Here is a 26493-nt window from a genome sequence, read left to right as displayed (position 1 = left end):
AGAGGAAAAAAAATGGTAAAGATGTTGCTTTGGTTGTTCTTTTTGGCATTACACAAATGTCATTTTTTTTCTTCTAAAAGAAAGACACTTTTTTTAATAAATTATTTAATATTAAAATATAATAACACGATAATATATCTTGATCAAATAATTTGATTTAAATTATTTGATGATGTTAATGTCAACACGGTTTTTCATTATAATATTTAATTCAGATTTAATCATGACACATTTTGATATAAAAGTAAGAGTATTTTAGTTATTTATATATTTATTTATTTATTTTCTTTTCTCTTATTTTTTTTTGTAATTTTGTCCATCAAAATAGGAAGAGTGATAATATTTTCTTTCAAGTTTTCTTCTCTCTCCAATTTCTCTCATCTCATTTTCTTTTCTCTTAGTTTTTCTTTCCATCCAAACAGAGGGTGAGCCTCTCCAGTTTCATGCGAAGTGAGACTCATAGTTTGGGTCAGACATTATCCAAACAGACAGATTTTTCAGAAAACTTTAGTTTGACCCAAAACTAAGGTTTTTGCTTCCAAAACCATGGTTCATGAAAAGCAAAACAATGTTGCTTTTTGAAAATATGGTCTTTTTCTTTTTTCTTTTAACATTGTAATATTATTTTCAGTCCTTAATATAAGAGTTTTTTGACTAATTTGAGTAGATTAAAAAAATTAGTTAAGTTAGATATTTGTAATAAATAGGTATTATTTTTCCTAAAATACCCTTTCTAATCATGTGTATTTGCTAAAAGTACTATTTGATAAAATATTTAACATGTGTAACTACTACAAAGACTACTTTAAAAAAATAATAGATATGAGAAATAAAATGAAATGACATTTTATATACCAAATTGAATATCAAAATAGCTCTTAGATTAAAAAGATAGTATATTGTTAAAAAAACTAATTGTGAAAAAATATTATGAAATTTCATGTTTAAAATCTTTAAGATAAGATAACATTTTTTTTGCTGGCCAAAAAAAATCATTTCTCTAAAAACGTTTTTAATCTTATATTTTATAAATACATATACATATATTAATTATTTACTAAATACATTTTTTATATATTATTTATTATGGTGGAAAAAAATATATTATAAACAAATTTATTACTTCAAATAAAAATACATTATAAAATCTATCTTTTCTGTAATTATCATATTAACTTCTACACGTAGAAAAAGTGTTTCTAATAATAATTATCTAGACACTCTTATTTTATCAGAATTTTTTTTCATAAAATCTATTTTTTCAAAAATTATTCTAAAAATTAATTTTTTTCTCAGAAATTATTCTTCAAATTATGATTTCATTCTATTCAAACACCTCCTAAGAGACTGAGAGGCAAAGTGTGAAGGCAGAAATGAGGGACGAGACGCGAAGTGACAGAGGCAACCAAGTTTTTTTTTTGGTTAGGTGGCTAAATTTTTAGGAGGCGAGAAATTTTTTTAAAAAGATTTTCTCTCTTTTCCCCTCATAACCAGCGAATTTTGAAAATTTCCTCCTTAAACGAGATTATAACTTAGCTATTGCTAGCTATGTCTTTCTCACACACACACACACACACATATTTTAAATTCATTTTTCAAATTAATTACCAACTATACATTTTAATTTTCTATAATTATTTCTAACTATTTATTTTAATATCTTCTTTCAGACAAAGTGATAATGATTAAAATTTCCAACAATTTATGTTATACGCATAATTTTTTCAGATCACTAAATTCAATTTATTTTTTTAAAAAAATTCACTCAAGAAGCCGTTTCAAAAGTTACAAAACAGCTACAACTTACAACCCATCCTCTATAAATATCCCACCCATCACTTTTTTACTTCCACATCTACCTTTTCCTCTCCTCTCTTCCAACCCTCCTTATTCTGAGTATGCTTTTCTTATTTGTTTAAACACCTACTGTTACATTATTAATTACATTTTGTTAATATTGTTCCTTTTCCTTCCGGGTATTTTGATCCCTTACTCTTGCTGAAGGTTTAATGATTTTCACAAGAATTAACAAAACAAATACCAATGTCATGTAACAAAAGATACATATCACAATGGTTAAAGACACGAATTTCAATAATGACATTGGTTGCTTATTATAGAACAACAATAACAAACCTTATCCCACTAGGTGGGATCGGCTATATAGATCGCACGATGCCTATAAAAAAATAATCACTGTCAATGAATGACATATGGGAAATAATATATGCAAGAAATAGAACTTCATTAGCAATAATTTGGATTACAAGCGCATGAATAATAGCAATATAGAGCTTTTAGCCTAGGCGGGAGAGAGTGTGAAAAAAAAAAAAAAACAGTTAAACTAATGAAGGCAATAGAGAAAGAAAGAAATCTCCTAATTCTTGAGAATGTTCTTGCCCACAATCTTGGCAGGAGCAATCCTCATGAGGTTTCCAGGCTTACCAGGGAGAGCACCTTTGATCAAGACAACATTAAGATCTTTATCAATCTTGACAATCTTGAGCTTTCTGATCTTGGTCTTTGTTCCTCCCATCCTACCAGGCATCTTCTTCCCCTTGTTTGGCACACATAATGATATGAAACCAAGTGCTCATCAGTCATCAATCACTTCAAGCTGAGATGAGTTCCTGCGCTAGGTTAGACTTTGTAAGCAAATACAAGTATACTAGTAAAGGATTCATCAGTAAATATAGCTTAGAAACAATAGTTCATTATGGCTTGGAACCCATAGTTCTATGTAGAGATGCAAGAGTCACTTCCACCACATTCTCGTTCCCTCTCAATTTCCTTCCTAAAGATTCTGCGTACCAAACATATCTACTGAACAGAATTTATACACTAAAAGCTGAGGCATAAAATAGTACACACAACATTAGACGTCAGTAAACAAAAACAACTAAGACTATATTCAAATAACTGCACCTGATCTATGCTAATAATGATACTCAAAAGCAGCTAATTACACCTCTTGGTTACACAAATACGACATTCCACCAAAAAAAATAAAAAGAAAGAAAATTCCTTGAATGAATAGCCTCACATTCTGCATTTCATCCATCCTGCCCTCTCTACTTGGGAAATTCCTAAAGGTATACTCCTCTGGTCCTATTTATAGGCAGAGAGAGAAGATTTTTTTTTTTGTCTTATTTATAAGTTACTTTATTAAATTTTTACCATATTATCCTTTATTTATTATAGTGTAGATAGTTATATTTTTTTGAAAGGAGTATTTATTAAATAGAGGTAAAATTAAAAAGTTGCTATATTTTAATGAAGAATTAATACAATTTAAGATTTTTCTTGGTCTATCACTTGTATCCATCTTAAACTTCTCTGCTAGCATCTCTGCTAGCATCTTAGGAGTTAGTAAGCGTAAAATGGAACGCTTGATTAGCTGAGAACACCTATCAAAATCCTGAGATTAACATAGTGTATTCCTTTCTCTACTATAATATGAACGCAATATAATAGTATGTTGAAATCACTGAACTGTCAAATATAATATCAAACTGAAATTATTCCCAGCCGAACACAGAGCAAATGGGAGAGAGAGAATCAAAACCTTGGAACCCCTTGCCAATGGTGATGCCGGAAACATCAACAAGATCCCCCTCCTTGAAAATTTCATCCAATACAAGTCGCTGATTAGGCCCGAACCCTTCCACAGATTGAAGACGAAATTCCTGAAGATGCCTCAGGGGTATATCACCCACCTTCTCAAGATGGTTTCGTCAGTTGTCGATCCCTCACCCTTTCATATCCCAATTGGACGGCATTGCAGCCATCAGTAGCCTCGGTCTTAATCTGAGTCACAATATTCCCTTCTTTGAAACCCACCACAGTCAATGGAACGACTTCGCCGCTGGGTTCGAAATAAGTCATCATCCCTAATTTTGTTCCCATTACTCCTACGCCAGCCTCCACGCTCATAACCGCCACACCTCTCACTGGTCTTTTGCCTCTTTTAGTCTCTGCATAAAGTTTTGAATGAAGCGGTTCTTGCAATTTCAGCAATGGGTTCTTGATTTGGCGAGGCGAAATTTTGAGAGAGCACGTTAAGTACGAGGTAGAAGCGGCACTGTGGCTAGAAAATAAAGGAGAAACCGGTGAAGAAATTGACAAGGTTGACATTATTGTTTGTATCTGTGGGATTTTGAAATCTAGAGATAAACCATCGATTTTTTTTTTGGCGCTCTGTAGAGAAGAGAAATGGAACCAGAGAGTGTAAACTTCAAAAGTTAGAAGCTTGCGACCTTGCGGAATACAGGAAGACAAATTCTTATCCGGTCCCTGCAGATAAAGCAGCTCGAGATGATTTGGAAGACGACCCGTCCGGAACGGATCATTCGGGAGAAATGGACCATCCAGACCCGCTACTAATTTTACCGGAAAAAATGCATTGCAGTAAATGATTTCATTAACAAGACGGCGGGTGAAAGTGGATTTAGTGAGTAAATTAGTTTGTTGATATATTTTTAGGAATTGTAATTTTCTTTTTTTGTCAGCTATTTTTTTATTATAAGTAACAAATAGATACTATATCTAGTTTTTTATATAAGAGTTAGTTTAACATTTAATTTGGTCTTGAATATAAAATTTCAATTTATTTTGTTACTCGTATATATTCATTTATTAAGGTAGTTCTTCTAGTAGTTGAACATATTAAAAGTTTTATCAAATAGTAGTTCTAACTAATGTACATGATTAGCAAAAGTATTTTAAAGACAACACATATTATTATAAATAACTAAGAGAAAATAACAAATAAAGAAGCCCGAAATTAAGATATCCCAGTTTACAAAGCTAAGGGTGAGAAATGACAAGGAGGGAAGTTATTCTCAAATTAGAATTTTAAAATTTAGGAGAAATGACGAAATGCCTCTTTATTCTTTTTTAAAAAAAGTTCAATCCCTTCCTGGTGGTAGGCCACTACCGGCGACTGACCGCCAGCCACCAGTGTGATGGTTGCTAGTAGAGTTTGTTTTTTTGTGACTTTTTTTTTTTGTTATGAAAAATTATTAAAGAAAAGTGGTAGAAGTTGGATTTGATTTCACTGCCTCTTTGATCATTTGGATCAACACAAAAAAAGGAGATCATTGGACCACCGGACGAAATGGGCTTAGCCTTTAGGTTCAGTTTCTGAACCAATGCCCAATGCACCAAATAACCATTGGATTCTTGCCCGTTGGAGTTGAGAAGTTTGGTTACCAGGGAGTGTATGCGATCTGATTCCCCTAGGTTTTAATTTGTGTTTGGGCTTACGCCTCTTTTGTATTTAAAAAAAAAAAAACATTGTTTCTCAGGTTGAATCTAACGGATTACTTTTTCACAAATTAAAATTCAAATTGTCTGCATTTACTATCCGCCAATAAAATTGTCTATTCAGCCCCAGCCCAAAAAAATTGCCTTTTATATAAGTAATACTGTTGCCTATAGAAAACGAATTTTTTTACCTATCATATTAGAAATAGTTTTAAATTACATAATTTGCTTGCTCAAAAAAATTTATAATTTGCCATCTTGCTTGGGTGACCTAAAGTATGCCGATCGCGGGCGAGTCAGATTGAATCGGAATTCACTGCGACACTTAGCCCAGCAAGCACCTCTCTTGGATTAGATTATGGAGGACCAGTCGTCGTCGTCGGCCGCATCATCAAAGACCGCCGATCTAGATGCTCCCCTTCATGCAATTGGCTTCGAGATCGACGAGTTATCAGCTCACAGGGTCACCGGCCGTCTTCCTGTCACCCTCCAGTGTTGTCAGGTCAACAATATGCCGAGTTTCGCTGTGCTTTCCGTTTCTTTGTTTTTTTTTCTTTGAAACGTTTCTTTCTTTCCTTAGTTTTGTTAATAATCATGTACGAACTGTACAGGGATTCGGGTTCTTGCATGGGGGTGTCTCTGCTATGATAGCAGAGGGTCTTGCAAGTATTGGAGCTCACTTGGCAAGTGGATTTCAAAGGATAGCTGGAATTCAACTCAGCACCAACCATGTAAGACCTGCTCAATTCGGTGACCTTGTCTATGCTGAAGCTACCCCTGTCAGTATTGGCAAAACCATTCAGGCAATTTCTCATCTATCCTCTCTCTTTTAATGAGATTATGATACGTGAAAAAAATTCTCTAAGGGGTGCGCATGGATGTTGAAGGGAAAATGAAAATGTCTTTCCGCTCAAGAATTTGATAGTAAACATGGGAGGAAGTTTACTTTAAATTTTCTTATGTGATTAATGTAGTAGTTCATGAAGAGTTTGATGTTTAATTGGGGCAGGTTTGGGAGGTGCAACTATGGAAGACGGATCCTTCAAAGCCGACGGACAGGATCTTGGTATCATCTTCTAGATTGACTGTAATAAGCAACATGCCTGTACCAGAGCATGCAAAAGCTAACGTTCTGAGGGTAAAGAAACATGCAAAGCTGTGAAACTGACTGTTCTGGCTACATTTTCTGCATATGCTCAGTTAAAGAGCAAGCTCAGAATGCATAATCTAGGCATATTTGATTTCAGAAAATGCAAATAACGTTCTGATAAAGAAACATGCAAAGGTATTATATGATTTTGGATTCTTGTTAATCCTGCGGACAAAAACCGCGAAGAGGTCATAATCCATGAACACACGGAAACACTGATGAGTATGCTAACTTAGTAAGGTGGCATTTGCGGAGTTGCCAAAACTCTCAGCCATTTGAAGAGTGACTTTTAGGTGCTCCGTACTTAGGTGGCATTTTTGGAGAACACAAAAATTCTAGCGTTAAACTTCAATTTCTTTTTTTCCTTTTTTGCCGACACTAAGCGTCAATTTCAGATTGAATACGTTTGTGATTAAAACAGAGTCTCTAATTAATGCTTACATTTTTTTTTCATTTAGAAATGAAGAGAATATTAGATAAATATATAAAAAATAAATTTACAATTATTTTAATATGTCTCTATTTATTATGAGTAAGCTATTTTGTTATAAATTTTTATTTATATTGATGTTAATTTTATACTATTTATAAAATATGAAAAATATGACTTCATTAATAATATGTTTTAGAATTTCACGCATTGTTGATAGTTGGGAGAATTCAAAGAAAAAAAATAATTACCAAAAAATTCTAATAACAATCTGAATAATATAAGTTTTAGAGTTAAGAATAAAGACTTTTAGAACTTGTTTCGTAGTTTTTTTTTTTTTTTAGGATTTTATTATAATTCTTCTTTAATAATTCAGGTGAAAAAGTCTGCGCCCGGCAAATAATTAAATATATATTTTTGTTAGAAATTATATTACAAATTAGTCATATTTAAAAATTAAAACATTAGTTTTTGGATGACCAGTGACCACGAGGTTCTCGCTTTGGAAGTTGGAAGGATATATAAGTACGTAATTATTAAAAGGAATGCAGAGCAGAGCAGTTAATTGTAAGATCCATTCTATCATTGCATGAATCAATTCGTGGGAATGATATTATTTTATAGAAACTACATAAAAATTAGATTTGATAGATTCGATGACGCGAGCTATTAACCTGACCCAAATCATCATTCTGGCAATAAAATCCGAGCGGGGCTGTCTATTTCTTTCCGAGCGCTGTCTTTGGCGACCAAATCCTTGTGCGCTTTGGAGCTTCCATTTTACTGCTATTGTCTCCTATCTGTAAGCTGTCACAAGCAACGAATCGATTATCAACGATAGGATCCGCCCCCGACATTAACTCTTGCAATCTCATATCTTCCCTTGCGTTGGGTGCCCAGAAAATATAGGCGAGGTAAATTCTTGAGCTTCACTAAAGCCGCTACTCTATCACCAATATGACTTAAAGTTCTAGAATTTCTGTGACCCATCTTGCCAGCACAAGAAAGTGTTAACGATGACACTAACCCATTCTACTGCTATGACGAAGAGACTTCGATATTCTTTCATTCCTTCGCTCAGTTGAATCATATACTATGGTCTCTCTCTCTCTCTCTCTCTCTATATATATATATATATTCAGATTTAGGTGCTCGAGTTGAAGCTTATTGTGTAATTTCTATTGATCGATTTGATCCTTATATCGCTGTTGGTATTACCTTCTGTTTTGATTCATATAATAGTGCAATGTATACTCTGAGAACATCTGTTTTTTTCCCTAGCTTATGCCTCCTCACTGGGTTAATGATATTCAATAATCTATATAGTCCTGCCTTAGCCATTCACTTATAATTTATGGAGCACTGCTTAGATTTGATCTGCAATTACTCATTGTAATTTCAATCTGGCTGCTGAACTGAATTCTTCTATTGTTTTCACATTTGTAAACTGATATAACTTAGAAGAGAATGTACACACGATCACAGGGAAAACCGTCATGATACACGACCATGTGTTGAGTTCAATCAATCTTGAAATGTTGGAAGAGCGGGGAGAATTATGAGAGTGCTGAAGAAAAGTGAATTTGGTGGTCAAAGTTGTCCAAGGAATTGACACGATACATCAAAATTATTTAGACGTGGCAGTGATTTTCTTAACCCTTCTTCGTTTTTAGCTCACATGGCTGCAAGACAAGTGAGAAAGTTTCCTTACAAGATGCTGTGATAGGCATCTGAAAGAAGCAGATAACTTGTCCTTTTGCAATGGTTAAAAAGGACAACTAAATCAGATGATTCGCAAGTTCCCTTGCACTCATTTTAAAATGATAAAAAGTCAATGAGTTAAACTCAGAATCTGGTAAAAAAAAGGAGATGGGGGGGAAACGATTAATAAATTCCTATAGAAGCAGAGATGCCCATAAAACCTGTAATCTGGCTATTTATTCTCCGGAAGAACTTTGATATTCTCTATGAACGATTTTACATGTTAAAATCTTTAGAAATTATTGCCTTGAGTTAAGCTCCCATAAACCGACAAGCTTCATCAGCTTTCTGCAGGCCAATATCAAAAAATCCACCAGGGTCAACAGCGCTGAAAATTAAGAATGGATCCAGCACAGCTCGTTTTGCTGGGATCAACTATCTGTGTCATGCTGACCGTACACTTTTCAATGAAGCTACTCGCAGATCATGTTCTGAACTGGAAGAAGGCAAAGGAGCAGAAAGCCATAGTAATAATCATCCTTATGGCCCCGATATATGCTGTAGACTCTTATGTTGGTTTGATAAACTTTTTTGGAAGCAAGGCATTCTTTACAATCTTGGACTCGATCAAAGAGTGTTATGAGGCTTTGGTAAGATTTTTATGCCTGGATTGTTTACTCTGGGAAATCCAGATTTTAATTTGGTATTAAATTTTTGCACAAATTTTTTAGGTGTTTGTAATTTGAAGTATTGCATCTCACTCTGTTTCCTACAGGTGATTGCTAAGTTCTTGGCCTTAATGTACAGCTACCTGGACATATCTTTAAGCAAGAACGTTGTGCCAGATGAGATCAAAGGACGAGAGATTCATCATTCATTTCCAATGACCCTTTTTGTGGTGAGTGATCCTCACCAACCTTTATTCACTCCGATCAGCAATGTGATCTCTTATGCCTTTTGTCATGACCATCGTTTGGTTGCACTGAAGAAAACAAATGTGGGAATTGTGGATTTATGGTCTCGTAGACCATTTTTCACGGGAAGAGGGCGCTCTATCCTGTAGTGCATTGGACGGCAATTTTTCCTTTTGCTGTCTGTGACTAATAATCAGCCAGTATAGATCCATTCGAATAATTGGACATTTGAGGTCAAATTAATGCCAATAGCATGACGCTTGTACCAGATCAGATTTTTTCTCTTTCATTTAATGCCAATGTCCTTCATGGCCTTTGGAAGTCATCATGCAGAACAACCAGTCACCCACTGACAATTTGATTTCTATTTCCCTTTTCTGCTGCATTCCGTTGTATGATATACTTGATGAATCAATTAGCCGATTGAGCTAATCACAGTCTTTATTTTACTACCATGAATATGTCAACATATAAATATGAATTTTAATGCATCATTGCCATCATGTTCAGCGCCATACAACTCGTCTGAACCAGCATTCGCTGAAGCTTCTCAAGTATTGGACTTGGCAATTTGTTGTGATCCGCCCTGTGTGCTCCATCGTGATGATAGCTCTGCAGTATGCTGGAATATATCCCAGTTGGCTCAGCTGGACATTCACAATCATTCTAAATGTTTCAGTGACGCTGGCACTATATTCTCTTGTTGTGTTCTATCATGTGTTTTCAAAAGAGCTGGCACCCCATAACCCTCTTGCCAAGTTTTTATGCATAAAAGGAATCGTCTTTTTCTGCTTTTGGCAGGTACTTTCCTATCATCCTCTGCTCTTCCTTTATTCTCAATCATCGTTGCTGATGGAGTAACTAATATTTGGGTTTATGCACCATCCTTTCAGCCCATACGAGATAATTACCGTCATTAGGCAACCCCAAAAAAAAAAACAAGAAGAAGAAGAAGAAGAAGAAAAAATTAAATACTTATTGATATGATTATGCAGCAAGCTCTATAAATTCATTGAACGCACAACTTCCTGGGATCCAAAAGCTCTGTAAATTGTTGAACTCCTGGGATCTAGATTCAGACTATGAAACTGAACATTTTTATAAATCTAACATCAACGGTTCTGCACAATTTCAGTTCGTGCATGCATGAAAGATGAAAGTATTTATTCTGACTATAAAGATTGTTCGGTTATACAGGGCATAGTACTTGAAATGCTGGCAAAATTGGGAATAATCCGATCCCGTTACTCGTGGCTGGATGTGGAGCGTATAGAGGAAGGCTACCAAAACATGTTGGTCTGTATTGAAATGGTTTTCTTCTCCGCTTATCAGCAACATGCGTACAGTGCCGCACCTTACAAAGATGGTAACAAAAGTGGTGAAGCTATAGATAAGAAGGCAAAGTGATTCTTGCAGTAGCTGGATGTACCAAAGTTGCTTTGCTTTATTTTGTCACAGGTTGGAATAAAATTTCATACTATGTTAAGATGCCAAGGGTATGTTTGGCTTACAGTTTGAGCCAAGTCAGATTGCGGAGAGTCATTATGTAAAAGTTGATTTATTGAAAAAAAAAAACATAGAAATGATATAAAATTTGATATGGTGAATGCTACATATAATACGATTTTTGTTTAAGATTTTGAATATAATCTGATTAAGTTTTATTTCGCGGGCAATTGTTGGGTTGCGACTTGCGACTTGCGAGTAATCTTTTGAAATCAATTTTAGGGCTCTTTTTTGTTTTTTTCTCAATTGAGTTGTTGCAAGCTACTCGTAAACAAGGAAATTTTTTTTTCTTGGCTGAAGGTATTTAGACCTTTTCATTTTTTTTTACATATTTTGTTAAGTATAAAAATTAAATTTCTCTTACTCATTTCCAATCTCATACCAAAGGAACCTAATTCAGACCCAAAAATTTTTTTCACTCCGATTTTGTTGGCTCTCACACCTCATTAAAGAGGGAAAAATCAGATAATAATATGTTGATAAAGTCAAAATTATTTTATTTGTAAATATGTGCATGTATTTAATTATAAAATATTGGATAACCATGAATAAAATGAGTTAACTCCTATTTTATTGGGACCAAATGTTGGCCAAAAAAGGAATTTTATCAGGACCAAATTATTAAAATGTGAATAATTCTTTTTTAAACATTAACCCAATGACATGATTTTTAGAACTGTCGATCAATTGAATAATCTTATGGTGCTGTGAACTTAACGCCGTCGTTTCGGTCATAGAACACTTGGCGCTCGGAGGGACAATAGTGTGAGTGATGATTGGAAAGAGCATGGCCTAGAGAGAGTCATAAAAAGCTCTCTGGTATGTTCGTTCATCTTCTTCGTCTAGTCATCTCTGTTACCAGCTATCTGTTAGTTTCCGACGCTCCGAACCGACGCTCAGAAGCATGGCGGCATGGACAACTGTGTCTCGCCAAGCCTTGAATCTTGGTCGTCTCTCTTCTCCCAGATCGGCTTCTCTTGTTCACCGGCGCGGTTTGGCTGGTGGCGGCGGTATATATATTTTCCTACATTTTTCCTCCCCTTACGACCTCTTTCTCTTTACTATATTCTATTCTTTTTGCCTAGTTGATGAAGAAAATACATGAACTCATCGTGATTATGGAACAAAACGCATTATTTTCAGTATGGTGACATACCCTGCTATGGTTTTCTTATTTTCCAAACGTTTCGTTGATACTTGATTCGCTTCTTTATTTTCCGGAATGAATATAATATTTTAACATTCTATTCTAAGATCACACGTACAACTTCCTTATCTGCAATCTAGCATCCTTCTGTACCGAGCAAAACTTGTTCTAAAGGGGTTTAAAATTGAATAAACTATTGCTGCGTGTGATATGACTAATAAAGTGGAAGGACTTTTTGCATTTCTGAGGCATCACGCTGACTGGGTGCAGATCACCATGGAACTCCGAAGGTGAATTTTTGGCAGGACCCAATGCATCCGTCTAAGTGGAAAGAAGAACACGTAAGTCTAGAATTTTTAAAGCTCTCTCGTATGTGTTTTGATCACCACATGATTTAATACAATGATATACTGACTGCCAAGATTTATTCATGGTAAAAACTTGAATATTTCACCAAGTTTTATGCCGTTGCAGTTTGCCATTGTTTCTTTAACTGGATGCGGCTTACTCTGCTATGGTGGATACAAGTATTTTACCGGAGGCAATGACAAGAAGGAAGAGGTACCTAAATCCACCGTTAAAGGAAATCAATTGTTGTCTTGTGCTTATACTCTTCTTATCTTTTGATAGGGACTTTGTATAGGCAAAGTCCTACATCGGGTAGTATGGGTTGCTTGATGGGGTATTTAAACCAATAGCTCTCCTTCCCTAACAGCTAGCTTTTGGGGATTGGCTCTCCAAAGGTTTGGGTACTTATCAATGGTATCAGAGCCGGTGGTCGACGCACCAGAAAGGGCTACCTGCGGAGGGGCTGACCGGCAAGGGCCGAGTGAAGCGTCGTAGAGTGGAGCCGGGGAGGATGTATTGATAGGGACTTTGTATGGGCAAAGTCTCACATCGGGTAGTATGGGCTGCTTGATGGGGTATTTAAACCAATGGCTCTCCCTCCCTAACAGCTAGCTTTTTTAGGGACTTTGCCCATACAAAGTCCTTATCAATACATCCTCTCCGGAAAGCCGACGTCCCGGCGGCTCCACTCTACGACGCTTCACTCGGCCCTTGCCGGTCAGCCCCTCCGCAAGTAGCCCTTTCCGGTGCGTCGACCACCGGCTCTGATACCATTGATAGGTACCCAAACCTTTGGAGAGCCAATCCCTAAAAGCTAGCTGTTAGGGAGGGAGAGCCATTGGTTTAAATACCCCATCAAGCAGCCCATACTATCCGATGTAGGACTTTGCCCATACAAAGTCCCTATCATCTTTTAATTTTACAAATCTCATGCTTATGTTGGTATATATCTCTATGAAGCATGTGATAGCATCCAATATATTATTTCCAAATGTCTACAAGTAAATCGTTAAAAAGGCAACTCATAATTGCTTGGAACATTGTTTTTCTTTTTTTTGCCTACATAAAAATCTCTACAAAGTTTTCACTCGTTTCCATGATCTAAAATCTTAATTCTATTCTTATAATGAAATCGTTAAGCATTTTACTCCAGCGGTTGTTTGGGGAGCCATGCTATGTTCAAGTTGCGAAACAGACACATGCATGCAAAAGCGAAGTGTTACAGAGCATCCCTGTACTAGTAATGGTCATGGGCGTGTATGATAAAATCAAATGCACAACATGTAATTGGCTTGATATTCCCACATGCTTATGCTTTCTATAATATATATATATATATATATATGTATATGTCATCCATAACTTCACAATTTAGTTATTCTTAGTGCGTCATTTCATGTTTTGGCGATTTTGGAGTTTTGAGTTATGTGGGATGCCTTATTGTGTCTCGAAAATTTTAGCATGGCATTCTGTTTACCTTTTCAAATTTTATGTCTCATTGCAGAAAGCTGGAGAACCGTCACACAAAGCCTGAAGTTGTTATCACATCTGGAAATAGTTTATTTGTTAGGCGCCAACTCTCAGGATTGTGATATTTCTGTATTGTGACGCCACTTTGTGTGGCAGCTTCTGTTGTACGTGACGCTAAAGTAACAAGAGTGTGTTTGGGTGAGAACAAAATCATGATTTTGAAAACGATTTTACAGTATACCAAGTAAATATATAAAAAGGTTTGTCTAAATTTGCAGACTTCTAGTTTTCCAAACACTCCTTAAGTTTGAAATAGTTATCCCTTTGGAACTCTAATAAGGCTTTTCATTCTCCAGACTGATGCGAACATTTTTCCTTGATTCCTTTAACTCCCAAAGTCTGAAATTTTTAATCTTGCGAGCTAGCTGAGGTGGGGAAAATGAGGGGGGACGGCATACAGGAATATCTGCCTCTTTTTTGGGTGTGCCCTTCAATGAGTGAATTGAAAAAAGCGTCGAAAAATCCATCTAACCCGACAAACTTTTCAGCTCCGATTTATGTTTCTTCAATTGGGAATTTCTGAGGGTTAAATAATGAACGATTTACAACGTGAAAGCCACATCATATTCGAATAAAAACCATTAGACATTTTCCATTTATTATTCTTTCTTTCCAGGGGTATGTGAATTATTTGAAAGTGAAATGATAAGGACCAGATAAATTATATAAAAGTCAGCAGTGAATTTTCCCACGCTTATTTGTGTAGGATATCCAATTTTGATACAAATTTCTATTCCCTTCATAAAGACATAAACTAACATCTAAGATAGTAAATAATCACTGAGCAAGATAATTTACAGAGCAGTGACATAATGAGAACCATCAGTGTGAAAAACTTTTGCGACAATTGCACTTCTACTCTGCATTCCATTCTCTTGTATGTACACCACTTTTAGCTGAATATGATGCCTTTCCGCTTCGGGGTATAAAAATTTCAAAAATCTCCACTACATGCACCGTGATAATAAAATATAAATTTCATCAAGTTATTAGTTGCCAAAGAGACCAAATTCTAATGCCAAAACAAAACCACAATGTAATCCAATTTCTAATGCCCAAGCCATGCTTATATGTGCGTGCAAATTGCCAGAATATCACTATATTTGTCAGAACTGAATTCCAAAATGCCCCGTGTTATTCATTCCAAATCACTGCAAACAGAACATATTTAAGTGGTCCTATCTTAGGTGAGGACTAGACATTACTTTGCCAATTGAAATTCAGAGACTGGTTCTGCTAACCATGCGTGTGCTGTGGAGCTGGAGGAATGACTTATAGACATGTCGAAGTAGATAAACAAATCCTACACGAAAATGTATTCACCTTTCTAAGTCTTGAGTTAGTCTGCATCTTTTATCTCTGCTTCAACATCAATCGCTCCACCAGAATCTTTTCCTGTTACGTCAGTCACAGCAAAACTAGATATTATCAACAATCATCAGAAAGTATCTAGACAAAGGGGAGAAAGCATGTTTACAATAACGGAATATGTGCTGGAGGAGATTAAAAAGCAACTGGTGGAAAGACTACCATTTCTAGAACGAGTGAAGTCTTTGAATGCCTGTCCAAATGTTGTAGATTGGTTTGAAAACTTCACAGAGTCCTTCACAAACTCATTGCCAACAACTGATATCAAAAAGTAAGTTTATTCAGCAGTGAGAAACATGCATATTTCAATTCATTAATTGAATATTACTCTATTTATGTGACAACGTTAGGCATTAAGCAGTCTTAATGTTCTTCCTGCTTTCAAAACCATCAAATGGAAGTAGCGTTGAAGTATCACGAACATTGGTAAAGATGTCTCAATCAATGATGAAAAGGGTTCTCCTTTGGTGAATAAAAGAATTGAGGAAATTAAGGATATCGGTCAATTAATTTCAAAACTATAGCCTGAAAGAACTAAATGATGTTTATATGCATGTTAAAGCACCAGTTGTAAGGGAAAAGATTGCCGTCAAGAGAAGGCAAAAAGATCCAAGAGAAGGCTTTTACCAGAAAAAGGTTGACCGCAGAAAGGACACAGCTGCAACTCTTCATTTAAAGTGGATCTGCTACAGATAAATGAAAAAACGATAATGCAAAGGGATCATTGGAAACTAAAAAGAAAAAAATCATTTATAAGCTTAAATAATAGCATGTTCTGAGCAAATCTTAACTTGAAAACCTGAAATTGATTTCCACAATTAGGGCACTGCATATACAACAAAAAAAGCAACACTCAGTGAAGATGTCAGAGATTACGTCTCTGCATACTAAGCATTCATAACAATTGAACAGTAAGAAAGTAGCAAAGTGGTATGAGAAAATAAAAAAGGTTTCTTGGATAAAAAGACACTATATAAGTTAACTTTTCAATTAATTTCCTAACAGTTATTCAATTGGGAAACAATGACATTAATAACCACAGTTCAAAATGCACTGTCTAAAGGCTTGAAAGGGACATGAATTGCAAAAGAGGGATTATAGATCCAAGAGTTTTTTCAGGTTCGACCTCAGACCATGAAACATGTCGCTTATACATAATATTTGTCACATTTGTGGATAATCACCTTTACTTGATAAATGCAGAATATTCTTAAGAGTCTCCATACATACATCAGACTGGAAATTCCTTATGAGACGATACAGATTCCTTTTTCCGAAACGTGCTAAACAAATCCGCGTTCTAATCGCTACTAAAAATTCATCAGATCACACCGGAAAAGTTCTGAACAAAATCACAAAAACAGGACAGCATTTTATGTCCGGAGACAATAGATTCTGCTCTGAAACTCAAGCCGTATCATCTATGTGGGCCTAGGCAGAGGAGAGAGGCTGCCAATATTTCCGACAAAACAGTAGTATAATCATATAATCATTAACTGATTCATCATTGCAGTTAATTATTCGAAAATCACATATGACCAGGTAATTTGCTAGGGAAAATAAACACGGCCAAAAAGAACAGCATTAAATCTTTAATATATCCTGCATAATATGAATTTACAAATGAAGTTTCAAAGTGAAAATTTGAAGATGGCTCACAGTGCCTTGCATTATATCTCGTCCTGCCCACCAGAGGAAAGCACCAATACCTACTATTGGTACTAGCACCGCAAAGATCTGCAAAAGAAAAAAGAAAAGAAAAATTATACTTCCCAAATCCAAATACATATACTGATTTTAGAGTAAAAAGTCTGCACAAATATAACATCAACGAGGAAATAAAAGTTGATCCACGTATGTTTTCACTTTTAAGTGTTTCGACCGGAGAAAACTGAAAATAACGCAACATAGACTCAGAAGTGGATTCTATCAGGCCACTTTTCGGTCTTCTATGAGATGTCAAACGAAAGGCATGGAATTTTTAATTCATTAAGGTGGAGCTGAATGCTTAAAGAGAACTAGCAACAATTCAATCACCTATTTCTTTTATTCAGTTACTACAATAATTTCTATCCTTTTCTTGCTTTTTGGAGTTTTTGAAATACACCTGAACTGATAACAACGTTCAATCAGAGGATTGGGAGAATGCCAAAATCTGAAACCATGCACAGGAGTCGAAGGATTCAATGGAATGGCCTACTCGTAAAAAAGATGAAATAGAATGATATACTGCCTACAGTTTCATCAGTGTACGTTTCTAGAGGTAAGGCAGAGCAGCAGATTAGGAAGAGAGAATCACCCAAATGGAGACAATAGCATCCAATATCCAGCCAAGCTGTCCGGTCATGGAAAGATAAGTTAAGCCAATAGCTAAACCAATATTGGCCAAAAGCCTCGCAGTAGCACCATCATCTCCACCACCACCACCGTTGAACCCAAAACCCTGATTGTTCTTCACCAGTACCGTCCTCTTCTTCTTCTTCTTATTCCCCCAGCATATCCTCTCTTCCGCCAAAACCCCGTTTCTGAATCTTCTCGCTTCACCCAGGAAGCGCCATCTCTCGCCGTACACTCTTGAACTGAAACCAGAGTCATGAATAGAAGCAAGCCTTGCTACTAATGGGGAGAAATCGAAAGTCTGCTTCTTGTGTAAGTCGTCATGAGGGGAGAAGGACTTGAAGGTTGACAATTTCACGGAGGTTTGCAAAAGTGTGCTCATGGGAAAGGAGGAAACCAGAAATTCAGTGCTGGCCACCCGACTTTGCAGACGAGGGAGGATATAATTCTGGGCACTCCTTGCGTATGTGTCAGCCGCCACGTAGGCACCATCAAGCGAGCCTCCTTCTTGTAGCCACACGTTTTGATTCGATTATTGAGTCACAAAAAAAAAGGGAAAATATCAGGCGGCATTTAAAAACCTTATAAATTTTTTTTCGGTCATTGCTACATGAGTTGTGACTTGTACTCCGATCCTGTTTTAATTGATGAGTGCGAGCCAAGACTCATCGATGTTCCATACCCCTGTCTTGAAGCCATGATCTCCTTCATGTTTTTAATATTGTTCTTATATAAAAATTAGTTTGATTTTTAATTTAGTTTAAATATAAGATCTCAATTTATTTTGTTTTTAATAGTTATTCATTTTTTTAAAATAGTCCTTATAATAGTTATACATGTTAAAAATTCAATCAGATAGTAGTTTTTACTAATACATTATTAGTAAAGGTATTTTAAGAAAGACAACACGTAATTATTACAAATAATTAATTCAACAAACTTTTTAAATATATTTAAATAAGTCAACTAGTTCTTATATTAAGAATCGGAAGGAAGTAGTATTAAGGTCTCATGTTTCACTGTTTATTGTCGAATCTATATGCCCCCCATTAATAAAATCTAAATACAAAAAAAAAAAATCATACCTCCTGCGTGAAAATAAGTTCTCATACTTAATTACCATGATATATTTATTTTTATAAAAAAAATTAACTTCTTCATCACCAATCGCCAAAGCACCGACCGGCGGCCGGAACTTTTGCCAGCGGTGGCTGTTGAATTTTTAGATCAGGTGATCTTGGCGGAGGTAAAATTCAAAGCCCCTTTTTTCTCAGAATGTTTGATCTCAAACACTTTAATATAGCCAATTAAATATCAGAAACTTTACAGAAGTCAAAGCAGAGGACATGTGCAAAGATGATAAGCCCATTTTTGTGCTCCTCCAACTCTCTGAAAAGAGGCTTAAATTAGAGCTCAGGCTCAGAGCACGCGCCACACCAGCTAAGCATTGGCCAATTGTAAAACTCATCTAATTTATACAATAACAGCTCCATGATTGTGATTTTTTTTTCCCTGTACTATTATTCCTCAAATAGAACCAAATGGCATTAGGCCAACACAGATCTTGTCACATGTGAGGGTCATATCATTATCATATCACATACCCCTCCACTAATATGTCTACAAGCCATCAAATGTGTTCTTTATTTACAATTTGTGTCTAATTAGGCCCCATGTCTACCAAATGCGTTCGTTTTGGTTCATCAAAATCCCATTTTGGTTCCTAATCTGAAAGACACTCCCCTGTTTATTTTTCAACACACGTTTGTCTTTGTATGCATAGGTATACGTTTTTCTTAATCAAAATCACATTACTTATAACGCTGTTATTGGAAAATTATATTATCATCACATTTTTAACGGCATGTTTTAGTTATAAAAATTTAAATAATTGTGTAAGAACAAAGTCATTTTTAATTAAATTTTAATTAAACATCTGAGAATAAAGTAGTGTTTGGGTTTTTTAAAAAACTAATTTTCAAGCTTCAACCGTTTTACATGCAGCATTAGATCGCGTAAATTCGGCCATTATTTTGGTTAAGTATTAACCCACTTTGAATAATATATGTCATGATAAAACTATCAATTTTAAACATTATTTTATCATTTATGCCACTGTAAATTTTCAACTTTGAAGAATAAATTAATTATACACTATAAAGATTTTGCTTTGTTCATTCTTGGCTTTCACTTCAAACCATACATGCATCGATGTTCTTATAGAAAAGGGACATAATAGGGTCAACAGACTATGTTGTCTCCAACTTCAGCCGCACGTAATTTAATTCGCAGCATCATCCACAGAAACAATCAAGATTTTTTTTTTTAATAAACAGTTTAACATTAGAAACCTTAACCAATAATAAAGAACAACGCAAGACTTTTGTAACTAGATGAGAGCTTCTGAAAGATAAAGTAAATGAATGATTTAGTAAAGAACATATGCAATATTAAGATGCAATCATCCGTATCAATATAAGTAACGTATAAATGATAACTTCAAAAAATAAAATAACATTAAGAGGCCGAGTAGTGTTTGAAAACACAATTCTAACAAAAGAAAAAGATGATTGATTCATTTTGTTTTTCATTATTATTGACGATTGAAAACAAAAATATTAACATTATTTGTATTTGTAATAATAAATTTGTTCATAATTCATAATCCATGGGCTCCACATCAGGACAGAATTAGGTACCCCATTCATTCACTCACTTACTATTTCTTCCTTTATTTTCCTTATTTTATATAGGCACAAACATGTCTTTAACACAGCTAATCACTCCTCTCAGAAGAAAAAACCTTTATATATAATCAACATATATGTGTGTGGTTGAAGACATGTTTGAATGAAAAAAACTAAAAATAATTAATGAACAATTATAGAAATAGAAGCGAGGGCGCCAATAAAACTAAAAGCGAGAAAATACTGGGGGAAACGCGGATAATAAAAGTCAAGGAGGGGTGCCTCCACTGTGATTTCTCGGCTCTCTCCATCGTTGTCCTGTTTTGTTTTTTGGTCGCTTAATAATCAGACGCCGAGGAGTGGGAGGGAGAGGAAATAGAAAAGGGTGAAAACCACCCATTTGCATTTCGTTTTCATCTTCCCCCCTCTCGCTTCTCTTAGATTTTTCTTTTTTATCTTCTTGATTGTCTTCGTTTTTGTTGTTTCTGCGCTCCACCATGAACGAGAAGGCTAACGTGTCTAAGGAGCTCAACGCCAAGCATAAAAAGGTTAACTTTCATCTTTTTTTGGTTAAATTTGAAATTTTTAAAATTTGTCGAACCCGTTGTCAGATGATACTGGGATCGAATAGTTATTGGATATGAGATTAATCGTAGTCTAATGTATCTATGTGCGCGCGCGCGCATGATATATCAGCTAATCGTCGGTACAAATTATTATTTTTACCGCGTGTAAGCTTATGGAACAATTAGCTCTTAGAGATGTCGTTGCGGATAATTGTTTTGTGAGAGCTTGATCTGCTTGTTTACGCTATGTTTACTGATTGATATGGGCTGTTGTGGTTGTTGGTGGATCTTTTTATTCTAAAGAATTCTGGGGATTTAGGATAGTTTTTCTGTAGTCTTGGTCTTTTTAATGCATTTAAATCTTGCATTTTTCTTTTTTGGAGTTGCGTTGATTGCCTGCTTTATGATCTACAATGGATCTGTAGGACCCATTGTTAATTTCATTGTGCCTGTGTTATCTAATCTCACTATCCGTCCTAGTCTGCAGAAAATTTCATATTTTGCTTGCCTCGATTTGATTTACAAGTTTCTATAGTTTTTGTGTATGGAAAGCTATCTGAGTAGTTCTAATTTTCTAATTTCGGGGATAACTTAATCCATAAAAAGGATGGCAGTCAATAGATTTGTTGTGAGAATCTTAAAGACATTGTGAGGATGTTACTTGGATCTTACAAATATACTACCTCCGATCCTAATTATAAGAGTTAGTTGACTAATTTGAAGAGATTAAGGAAATAAGTTAAATTAGTTATGTGTAATAAATAAGTGTTGTTTTTTCTAAAATACCCTTGTTAATCAAATGTATTAGTTAGAACTACCATTGTTAAAAGAATTACCTTGGAAAGAAATACTTAAATATGAGAGACAAAGTGGATTGAGGTCTTATATTTAGGACTAAAATAAAAGGCAAACAAGATCTTATATTAGAGACGGGAGGTAATATGTTTTAATATTCTAATATTTCGGGCCAAAGAGACCAATTTGATACATCTCTATTCGCCTGAATTTTGGATGTTTGGTATTTGTCTGTGTAAACCTGGTCTGTTTTCTATTCTGCTGATTGGAAACAAGTTTTTCAGTCTGAGGCATCCATAATTTAATGTGAGTTTTATGATTTGCATTCACAATTCTTTATTTTTGTACATGTGAAGTTCAATTTAGATTAGTGTTTCTTAGTTTGACATTATACTTTCCTTTATTTGATTATAATTTTTCCTTATTCAAACATGCAGATACTGGAAGGACTTCTTAAATTACCAGAAAATAGGGAGTGTGCTGACTGCAAAGCTAAGTATGTATCTGGTCGCCTCTTAATTTCTGATTAGTATCTCTTGAGATTTGGAAACCAAGTAAAAAAGATACATATTGATCCATAAAAGTAGATAGTCCTGTATCTTACATGTCTTGTTACTTTTTTTTTTTTTTTGTTTATACGACGGAAAACTGTCTTGTTACTTTCTATTGATTCAACAAATCGACTGTTTTATGTAATCTTGCTTTGCAGAGGACCGAGATGGGCTAGTGTGAACCTAGGCATCTTTATATGCATGCAATGCTCAGGAATACATCGAAGTCTAGGAGTACATATATCAAAGGTGATGCTATTTCCTTTGGATAGTGATTCAGTTTACCATAACATCTCAGAAGTAGAAGCAGTTTGAGTCTGTTTTAAGTGTTTTAGCTTTATGGCTATTCTAATCTAAGTTTAATCAGAAAACAAATTAAAAAAGGAAAATTGGGTGTTATGGTGAAGAATACAGGGAAAAACTTTCAGTAGTCTAAACCAAATCTTACTTTTTGATAGAAAATTTAGTATTGTGATGATTCTTGCACTACTTCTTGCTGATAATAAACATAGATGTTTGAAAAAATGCCTTCTGTAGTATATAATTTTCCTTCTGACTTTGATTTTCAAGCCATAGGTATTTGCTAACGTTAAGTGTAGATGTTTAAACAGCACTTCATAGGTTAGAATGGGCTTTCCTTACTTCTGAATTCCGACTGTGGCTTTGATGATGTGTATGCAGTTTTAATTTGTTCTTCCTCTAAGAACATTTTTCTTGATTATGATTTTGGCTCTCACAAATAGTTAATTTTCGTATGTTCTTTTATGTCTAAAATCAAATGCTAATATCAATTCCATTGATGTGCAAATTACGATGTGCAAATCACTATAATGTTGCACCCAGCTCTTGATTTCTTAAAGTAGTCTTTAGTCATGGATTCGTAACAGCCTAAATATAAGTTCTTGTTGATTCACTAGTAGCATTGTTCAATTATTTACTTGCTTATTGGCTTTTTGCAGGTGCGGTCTGCAACTTTGGACACTTGGCTACCAGAGCAGGTTGCCTTCATTCAATGTAAGGGAATTTGATGAGTCATTAGTTTGCACCTATAGCAGAACTTTTTAGTTGCATTAGTTGTATATTGTTCTCAAAATATTTGGTTTTATTGTCTTGCATAGCAATGGGAAATGAGAAAGCAAATAGTTACTGGGAAGCAGAGTTACCCCCAAATTATGATAGAGTTGGAATTGAGAATTTCATTCGCGCAAAGTATGTGAAAAAAATACATTCCTTCAATCAGGGTTATATTTTTCTCCTTACAGTTAGAATTAGATGTTTCTTGTTTTGAGCACCTGGTGATAATTACCTTCCCTTGGCTGAAATAATTTTGTGTGATTCAAGATATGAAGAGAAGAGGTGGGTGGCGAAGGATGGGAAACCAAAATCACCTTCTAGCCTGCAGGGAGATAAATCTTCTTCACATTGGCAGAGGCCTGCAGAAAGAAGTGGGCACGGTTCTCATGCATCTGCTTCTGAGAATACTTTTGAGGAAAGGAAGAAAATTCAGCCATCAAATACAACTCCTGCTGCTAAATTTACTGTTTCCGCTCCCCCAAAAGGACCTCAGCTGGTATATCTTATTCCTTGCACTGCCATTCTATTTTATACTAATCCATTTGTTTCTTCTCCTGTAATGAATTAGTTCAATGTTTTTTTGCGCAATCAATGTGATGTAGAAGGATAAAATGTACAGAACATTCATCACCTTTGGAACTTCTGCGAATTGTCCATCAGTGCCTTTAACTTTAATGAACTTGCGAACTTGTGAATAGGCAATACCTGTCATAAAACCTCAGCATGTTGAGAAAGTGGAAGCGGTGGCACCACAACCTCAAGCTGAGACAACAAAGCCATCTACTGATACGCCTCAGAGTACCCCTGCAAAAGTTGACTTTGCTACAGATCTGTTCGACATGTTGTCTATGGATGGCCCAAGTGAAAATGATTCAGGCGCTGCTGCTGCTGCTACGGCTGATGATAATAACTGGGCAGGTTTTCAGTGTATGTTCTGCATGACCTTTTTCCATTTTCCCCGAGCTTACAAGAGCAGTTGTTGCGGGACATGGTTTGTTTAAGATGTTTCTGAAAACTAAGTCCACTTTGAATTTCAGCTGCTGCTACAGAGGCATCAGCAACAGAGAAGACTAGTCCCACAAAAGCAGTTGAGAGTACTCCGTCAGCTTCTGGAATTGAGGATCTATTTAAGGATTCATCCTCACCTTCGGTGGCACCAAGCTTAGTTCCAGAAAAACCACAGAAAGATTTAAAAAATGATATAATGAGCCTCTTTGAGAAGGTGTGCACTCAAAAAATTTGTTATGCATTGTCCTACTTTATTGACTTAATATTTATAGAAATAAAGACTTTGTTTTACTTGAAACGTTGCCACCTTTAGTTCATTTATGATTTTAGGATCCAAGTTTCAGACAAAGGCATCTAGTGGATTTTATTTTTGTCCTCTATGTATGTTTATTTATCTGACACAGTGAAATGTATGCGTGCAGTCCAATATGGTGTCTCCATTTGCAATGCACCAACAACAACTTGCCATGCTGGCACAGCAACAGTCCCTTCTGATGGCCGCTGCAGCTAAATCTGCCAGTGGGGACCCCAAGAATCCCGGTAGTTTACAACAATCTGGACTGAATGGGTCCGATATTGCCGCACAAAGTTGGCCAGGTGTTGGCTACCCTATCCCTGGAGCTGTGCCAATGCCTGGTCAGTCTGAGCTATTGAAACTCATGCAGGTTCTGACTCAACTAAGACATTACTTGATTATTTATTGTTCTGTTCTCTTCCGTCCACCAACTTAGTTATTTTCCTTCTGATGATGTAGACTGGGAACATTACTCCAGCACAACCTGCAGGAAGTGCTGTTCAATATCCGTCTGGGTAAGTCGCTAGTTAACGTAAATAAAGCCAATTGTGTTCAATTTGCTTGACTCTTGTGTGTTTGACCAATGAAGGTCCAACAATTTTTGAAATAATATCTATTCATGCTGGATGGACCAGAAAACGCCATGGTTCTCAAAATAATTGATAATTGCTTGTAAAAATGCTGCACTAAAAGGCTCTCCAGGGTTTCTGTTTCCAACCGTGGATATGATCTCACTGATCTAACGCATCCATATTGCATATTGCTTCTGCATGATTTGCAGTGGCCTTGAAACACCACTTCTATTCAGATTCTCGTGTTAATTTGGTTGCCATTTATTGCAGTTTCTATATGATGGGACAAGGCGCTCCAGTTAATGGGACGACCACAAGTGGAGGGAGTAAACCTCAGCCAGCAGCCCCGGCATCATCAGCCCCTTCACAGTCATCAGGAAAGGACTATGATTTTTCCTCTCTAACACAAGGAATGTTTTCGAAACACTGATCGGTCTTTCGGAAGACATTGCCAGCACATACCACATAGAAAGATTAGTTCAAGTTACAGAATACGCCCTTTAATTTTTGTCATTTCACCTGAGCTGTCCTGCGGTTGTAAGCCACTTGTAGAGCCATTTCATTTTTTGTTGTGTTGTTTGATTGCTTCATTTGGATGTGTAGGTCCATTCATGATAATAAATCTAGTGATATTAGCTTTTTCCCCTTCACTCCATTTATGAATATTTCACTTCAGATGTAATCTTTGTTAGGTGGGCCTCCGGATTGTATGAAATTAAAGAAACGAGTCGTGTGAACAGTGCACCATGTTGCTAAATATTTTATTTTTATGTTGTAACTTCCTGTCTTCGGGGATACAAACACAGATGAATTACTTGGCTCTTTCAGCGGAACGATTTCAGTTTATTGAGAATAAACACATTTGTTGCGCTAATGCAGTTGAAAATAACAAAGTGCTCCTACGCCTGCCGAGAACCAATACTGCTGCATGTTATTTTGGCAAAACTAAAATTGCAGAGAAACCGATACCAGAAGACTTTAGGGTATGCTTGGTTGTAAATTTTTTTTTTTGGGTTAAGAATAAGTATTTTTCTGTTAGAGACAATTTTATTCAAAGCACTGTCAGTTATTAAATATGGATATTTCTCTCATTCTAACGTGAATTTAAACTTTAGTTCACTGGAGGGGTCCTTATAGATTTGACAGCTATTGGGTATTCCACCCCCCCCCCCCTCAAAAGCTCCATCTGTTTTTGGATTATCTTCAAAAGTTAATTTCGGGTCTCAAACAACACCAAGTTATAATTTAT

The 26493-nt window shown here is 35.6% G+C and overlaps 5 protein-coding genes and 1 pseudogene across 6 annotated transcripts; 4 read left to right on the top strand and 2 right to left on the bottom strand.

Annotated features, from left to right (window-relative positions):
• Window positions 1-3452: 3452 nt before the first annotated feature.
• LOC114736263 (50S ribosomal protein L3, chloroplastic-like) lies at window positions 3453-4209 on the bottom strand (annotated as a pseudogene).
• Window positions 4210-5623: 1414 nt separating this feature from the next.
• Window positions 5624-6427, top strand: LOC114736252 (1,4-dihydroxy-2-naphthoyl-CoA thioesterase 1). Its single transcript, XM_028924037.1, has 3 exons — window positions 5624-5767; window positions 5877-6068; window positions 6275-6427. The coding sequence occupies exons 1-3, from the start codon at window positions 5624-5626 to the stop codon at window positions 6425-6427; spliced, it is 489 nt and encodes a 162-aa protein (XP_028779870.1).
• A 1101-nt stretch (window positions 6428-7528) lies between these two features.
• Window positions 7529-11109, top strand: LOC114736261 (transmembrane protein 184C). Its single transcript, XM_028924041.1, has 5 exons — window positions 7529-7759; window positions 8901-9196; window positions 9322-9444; window positions 9971-10261; window positions 10658-11109. The coding sequence occupies exons 2-5, from the start codon at window positions 8948-8950 to the stop codon at window positions 10865-10867; spliced, it is 873 nt and encodes a 290-aa protein (XP_028779874.1). The 5' UTR covers window positions 7529-7759; window positions 8901-8947; the 3' UTR covers window positions 10868-11109.
• A 609-nt stretch (window positions 11110-11718) lies between these two features.
• Window positions 11719-14157, top strand: LOC114736265 (uncharacterized). The gene is made up of 4 exons (XM_028924046.1): window positions 11719-11976; window positions 12384-12454; window positions 12588-12674; window positions 13966-14157. The coding sequence occupies exons 1-4, from the start codon at window positions 11871-11873 to the stop codon at window positions 13993-13995; spliced, it is 294 nt and encodes a 97-aa protein (XP_028779879.1). The 5' UTR covers window positions 11719-11870; the 3' UTR covers window positions 13996-14157.
• A 491-nt stretch (window positions 14158-14648) lies between these two features.
• Window positions 14649-18120, bottom strand: LOC114736250 (uncharacterized). The gene is made up of 7 exons (XM_028924036.1): window positions 17659-18120; window positions 17019-17096; window positions 16151-16185; window positions 15987-16042; window positions 15522-15617; window positions 15315-15386; window positions 14649-14949 (listed from the first exon to the last, which is right to left on the bottom strand). Exons 1-6 carry the CDS (start codon window positions 18076-18078, stop codon window positions 15331-15333), a joined length of 741 nt encoding a protein of 246 aa, XP_028779869.1. The 5' UTR covers window positions 18079-18120; the 3' UTR covers window positions 14649-14949; window positions 15315-15330.
• A 2556-nt stretch (window positions 18121-20676) lies between these two features.
• On the top strand, window positions 20677-26047 carry LOC114736262 (ADP-ribosylation factor GTPase-activating protein AGD5-like). Of its 2 annotated transcripts, XM_028924042.1 has the most exons (11): window positions 20677-20931; window positions 22182-22240; window positions 22454-22544; window positions 23255-23309; window positions 23414-23504; window positions 23637-23865; window positions 24068-24296; window positions 24407-24591; window positions 24800-25042; window positions 25132-25187; window positions 25515-26047. In XM_028924042.1, the coding sequence occupies exons 1-11, from the start codon at window positions 20881-20883 to the stop codon at window positions 25672-25674; spliced, it is 1449 nt and encodes a 482-aa protein (XP_028779875.1). In that variant the 5' UTR covers window positions 20677-20880; the 3' UTR covers window positions 25675-26047. The 2 variants fall into 2 exon arrangements, with proteins under 2 accessions (XP_028779875.1, XP_028779876.1); XM_028924043.1 differs by lacking the exons at window positions 20677-20931; window positions 22182-22240; window positions 23414-23504 and having other exon boundaries at window positions 22488-22544.
• Window positions 26048-26493: the final 446 nt, after the last annotated feature.

This window comes from Neltuma alba, unplaced genomic scaffold (genome assembly GCF_004799145.2).
Source record: "Neltuma alba isolate B1F8T4 unplaced genomic scaffold, ASM479914v2 tig00013323_pilon, whole genome shotgun sequence".
Taxonomy (NCBI): domain Eukaryota; kingdom Viridiplantae; phylum Streptophyta; class Magnoliopsida; order Fabales; family Fabaceae; genus Neltuma; species Neltuma alba.
The sequence above is the reverse complement of the archived record's forward strand: the minus strand, read 5'-3'. Positions and strand labels throughout refer to the sequence as shown.

Bases quoted from the DNA above. Each gene is read 5' to 3' on its own strand.
- LOC114736262 (XM_028924042.1), top strand. From the start codon at position 20,881: ATGAACGAGAAGGCTAACGTGTCTAAGGAGCTCAACGCCAAGCATAAA. The intron at 22,241-22,453 runs GTATGTATCTGG...CTTGCTTTGCAG, and splicing joins TGTGCTGACTGCAAAGCTAA to AGGACCGAGATGGGCTAGTG. The intron at 23,505-23,636 runs GTATGTGAAAAA...GTGTGATTCAAG, and splicing joins GAGAATTTCATTCGCGCAAA to ATATGAAGAGAAGAGGTGGG.
- LOC114736265 (XM_028924046.1), top strand. From the start codon at position 11,871: ATGGCGGCATGGACAACTGTGTCTCGCCAAGCCTTGAATCTTGGTCGT. The intron at 11,977-12,383 runs GTATATATATTT...GACTGGGTGCAG, and splicing joins CGGTTTGGCTGGTGGCGGCG to ATCACCATGGAACTCCGAAG. The intron at 12,675-13,965 runs GTACCTAAATCC...GTCTCATTGCAG, and splicing joins GCAATGACAAGAAGGAAGAG to AAAGCTGGAGAACCGTCACA.
- LOC114736252 (XM_028924037.1), top strand. From the start codon at position 5,624: ATGGAGGACCAGTCGTCGTCGTCGGCCGCATCATCAAAGACCGCCGAT. The intron at 5,768-5,876 runs GTCAACAATATG...CGAACTGTACAG, and splicing joins TCACCCTCCAGTGTTGTCAG to GGATTCGGGTTCTTGCATGG. The intron at 6,069-6,274 runs GCAATTTCTCAT...TAATTGGGGCAG, and splicing joins GTATTGGCAAAACCATTCAG to GTTTGGGAGGTGCAACTATG.
- LOC114736261 (XM_028924041.1), top strand. From the start codon at position 8,948: ATGGATCCAGCACAGCTCGTTTTGCTGGGATCAACTATCTGTGTCATG. The intron at 9,197-9,321 runs GTAAGATTTTTA...TGTTTCCTACAG, and splicing joins AAGAGTGTTATGAGGCTTTG to GTGATTGCTAAGTTCTTGGC. The intron at 9,445-9,970 runs GTGAGTGATCCT...CATCATGTTCAG, and splicing joins TTCCAATGACCCTTTTTGTG to CGCCATACAACTCGTCTGAA.
- LOC114736250 (XM_028924036.1), bottom strand. From the start codon at position 18,078: ATGAGCACACTTTTGCAAACCTCCGTGAAATTGTCAACCTTCAAGTCC. The intron at 16,186-17,018 runs GTGAGCCATCTT...TTGTATATGCAG, and splicing joins GAGATATAATGCAAGGCACT to TGCCCTAATTGTGGAAATCA. The intron at 15,387-15,521 runs GTAGTCTTTCCA...CTGACGTAACAG, and splicing joins CTTCACTCGTTCTAGAAATG to GAAAAGATTCTGGTGGAGCG.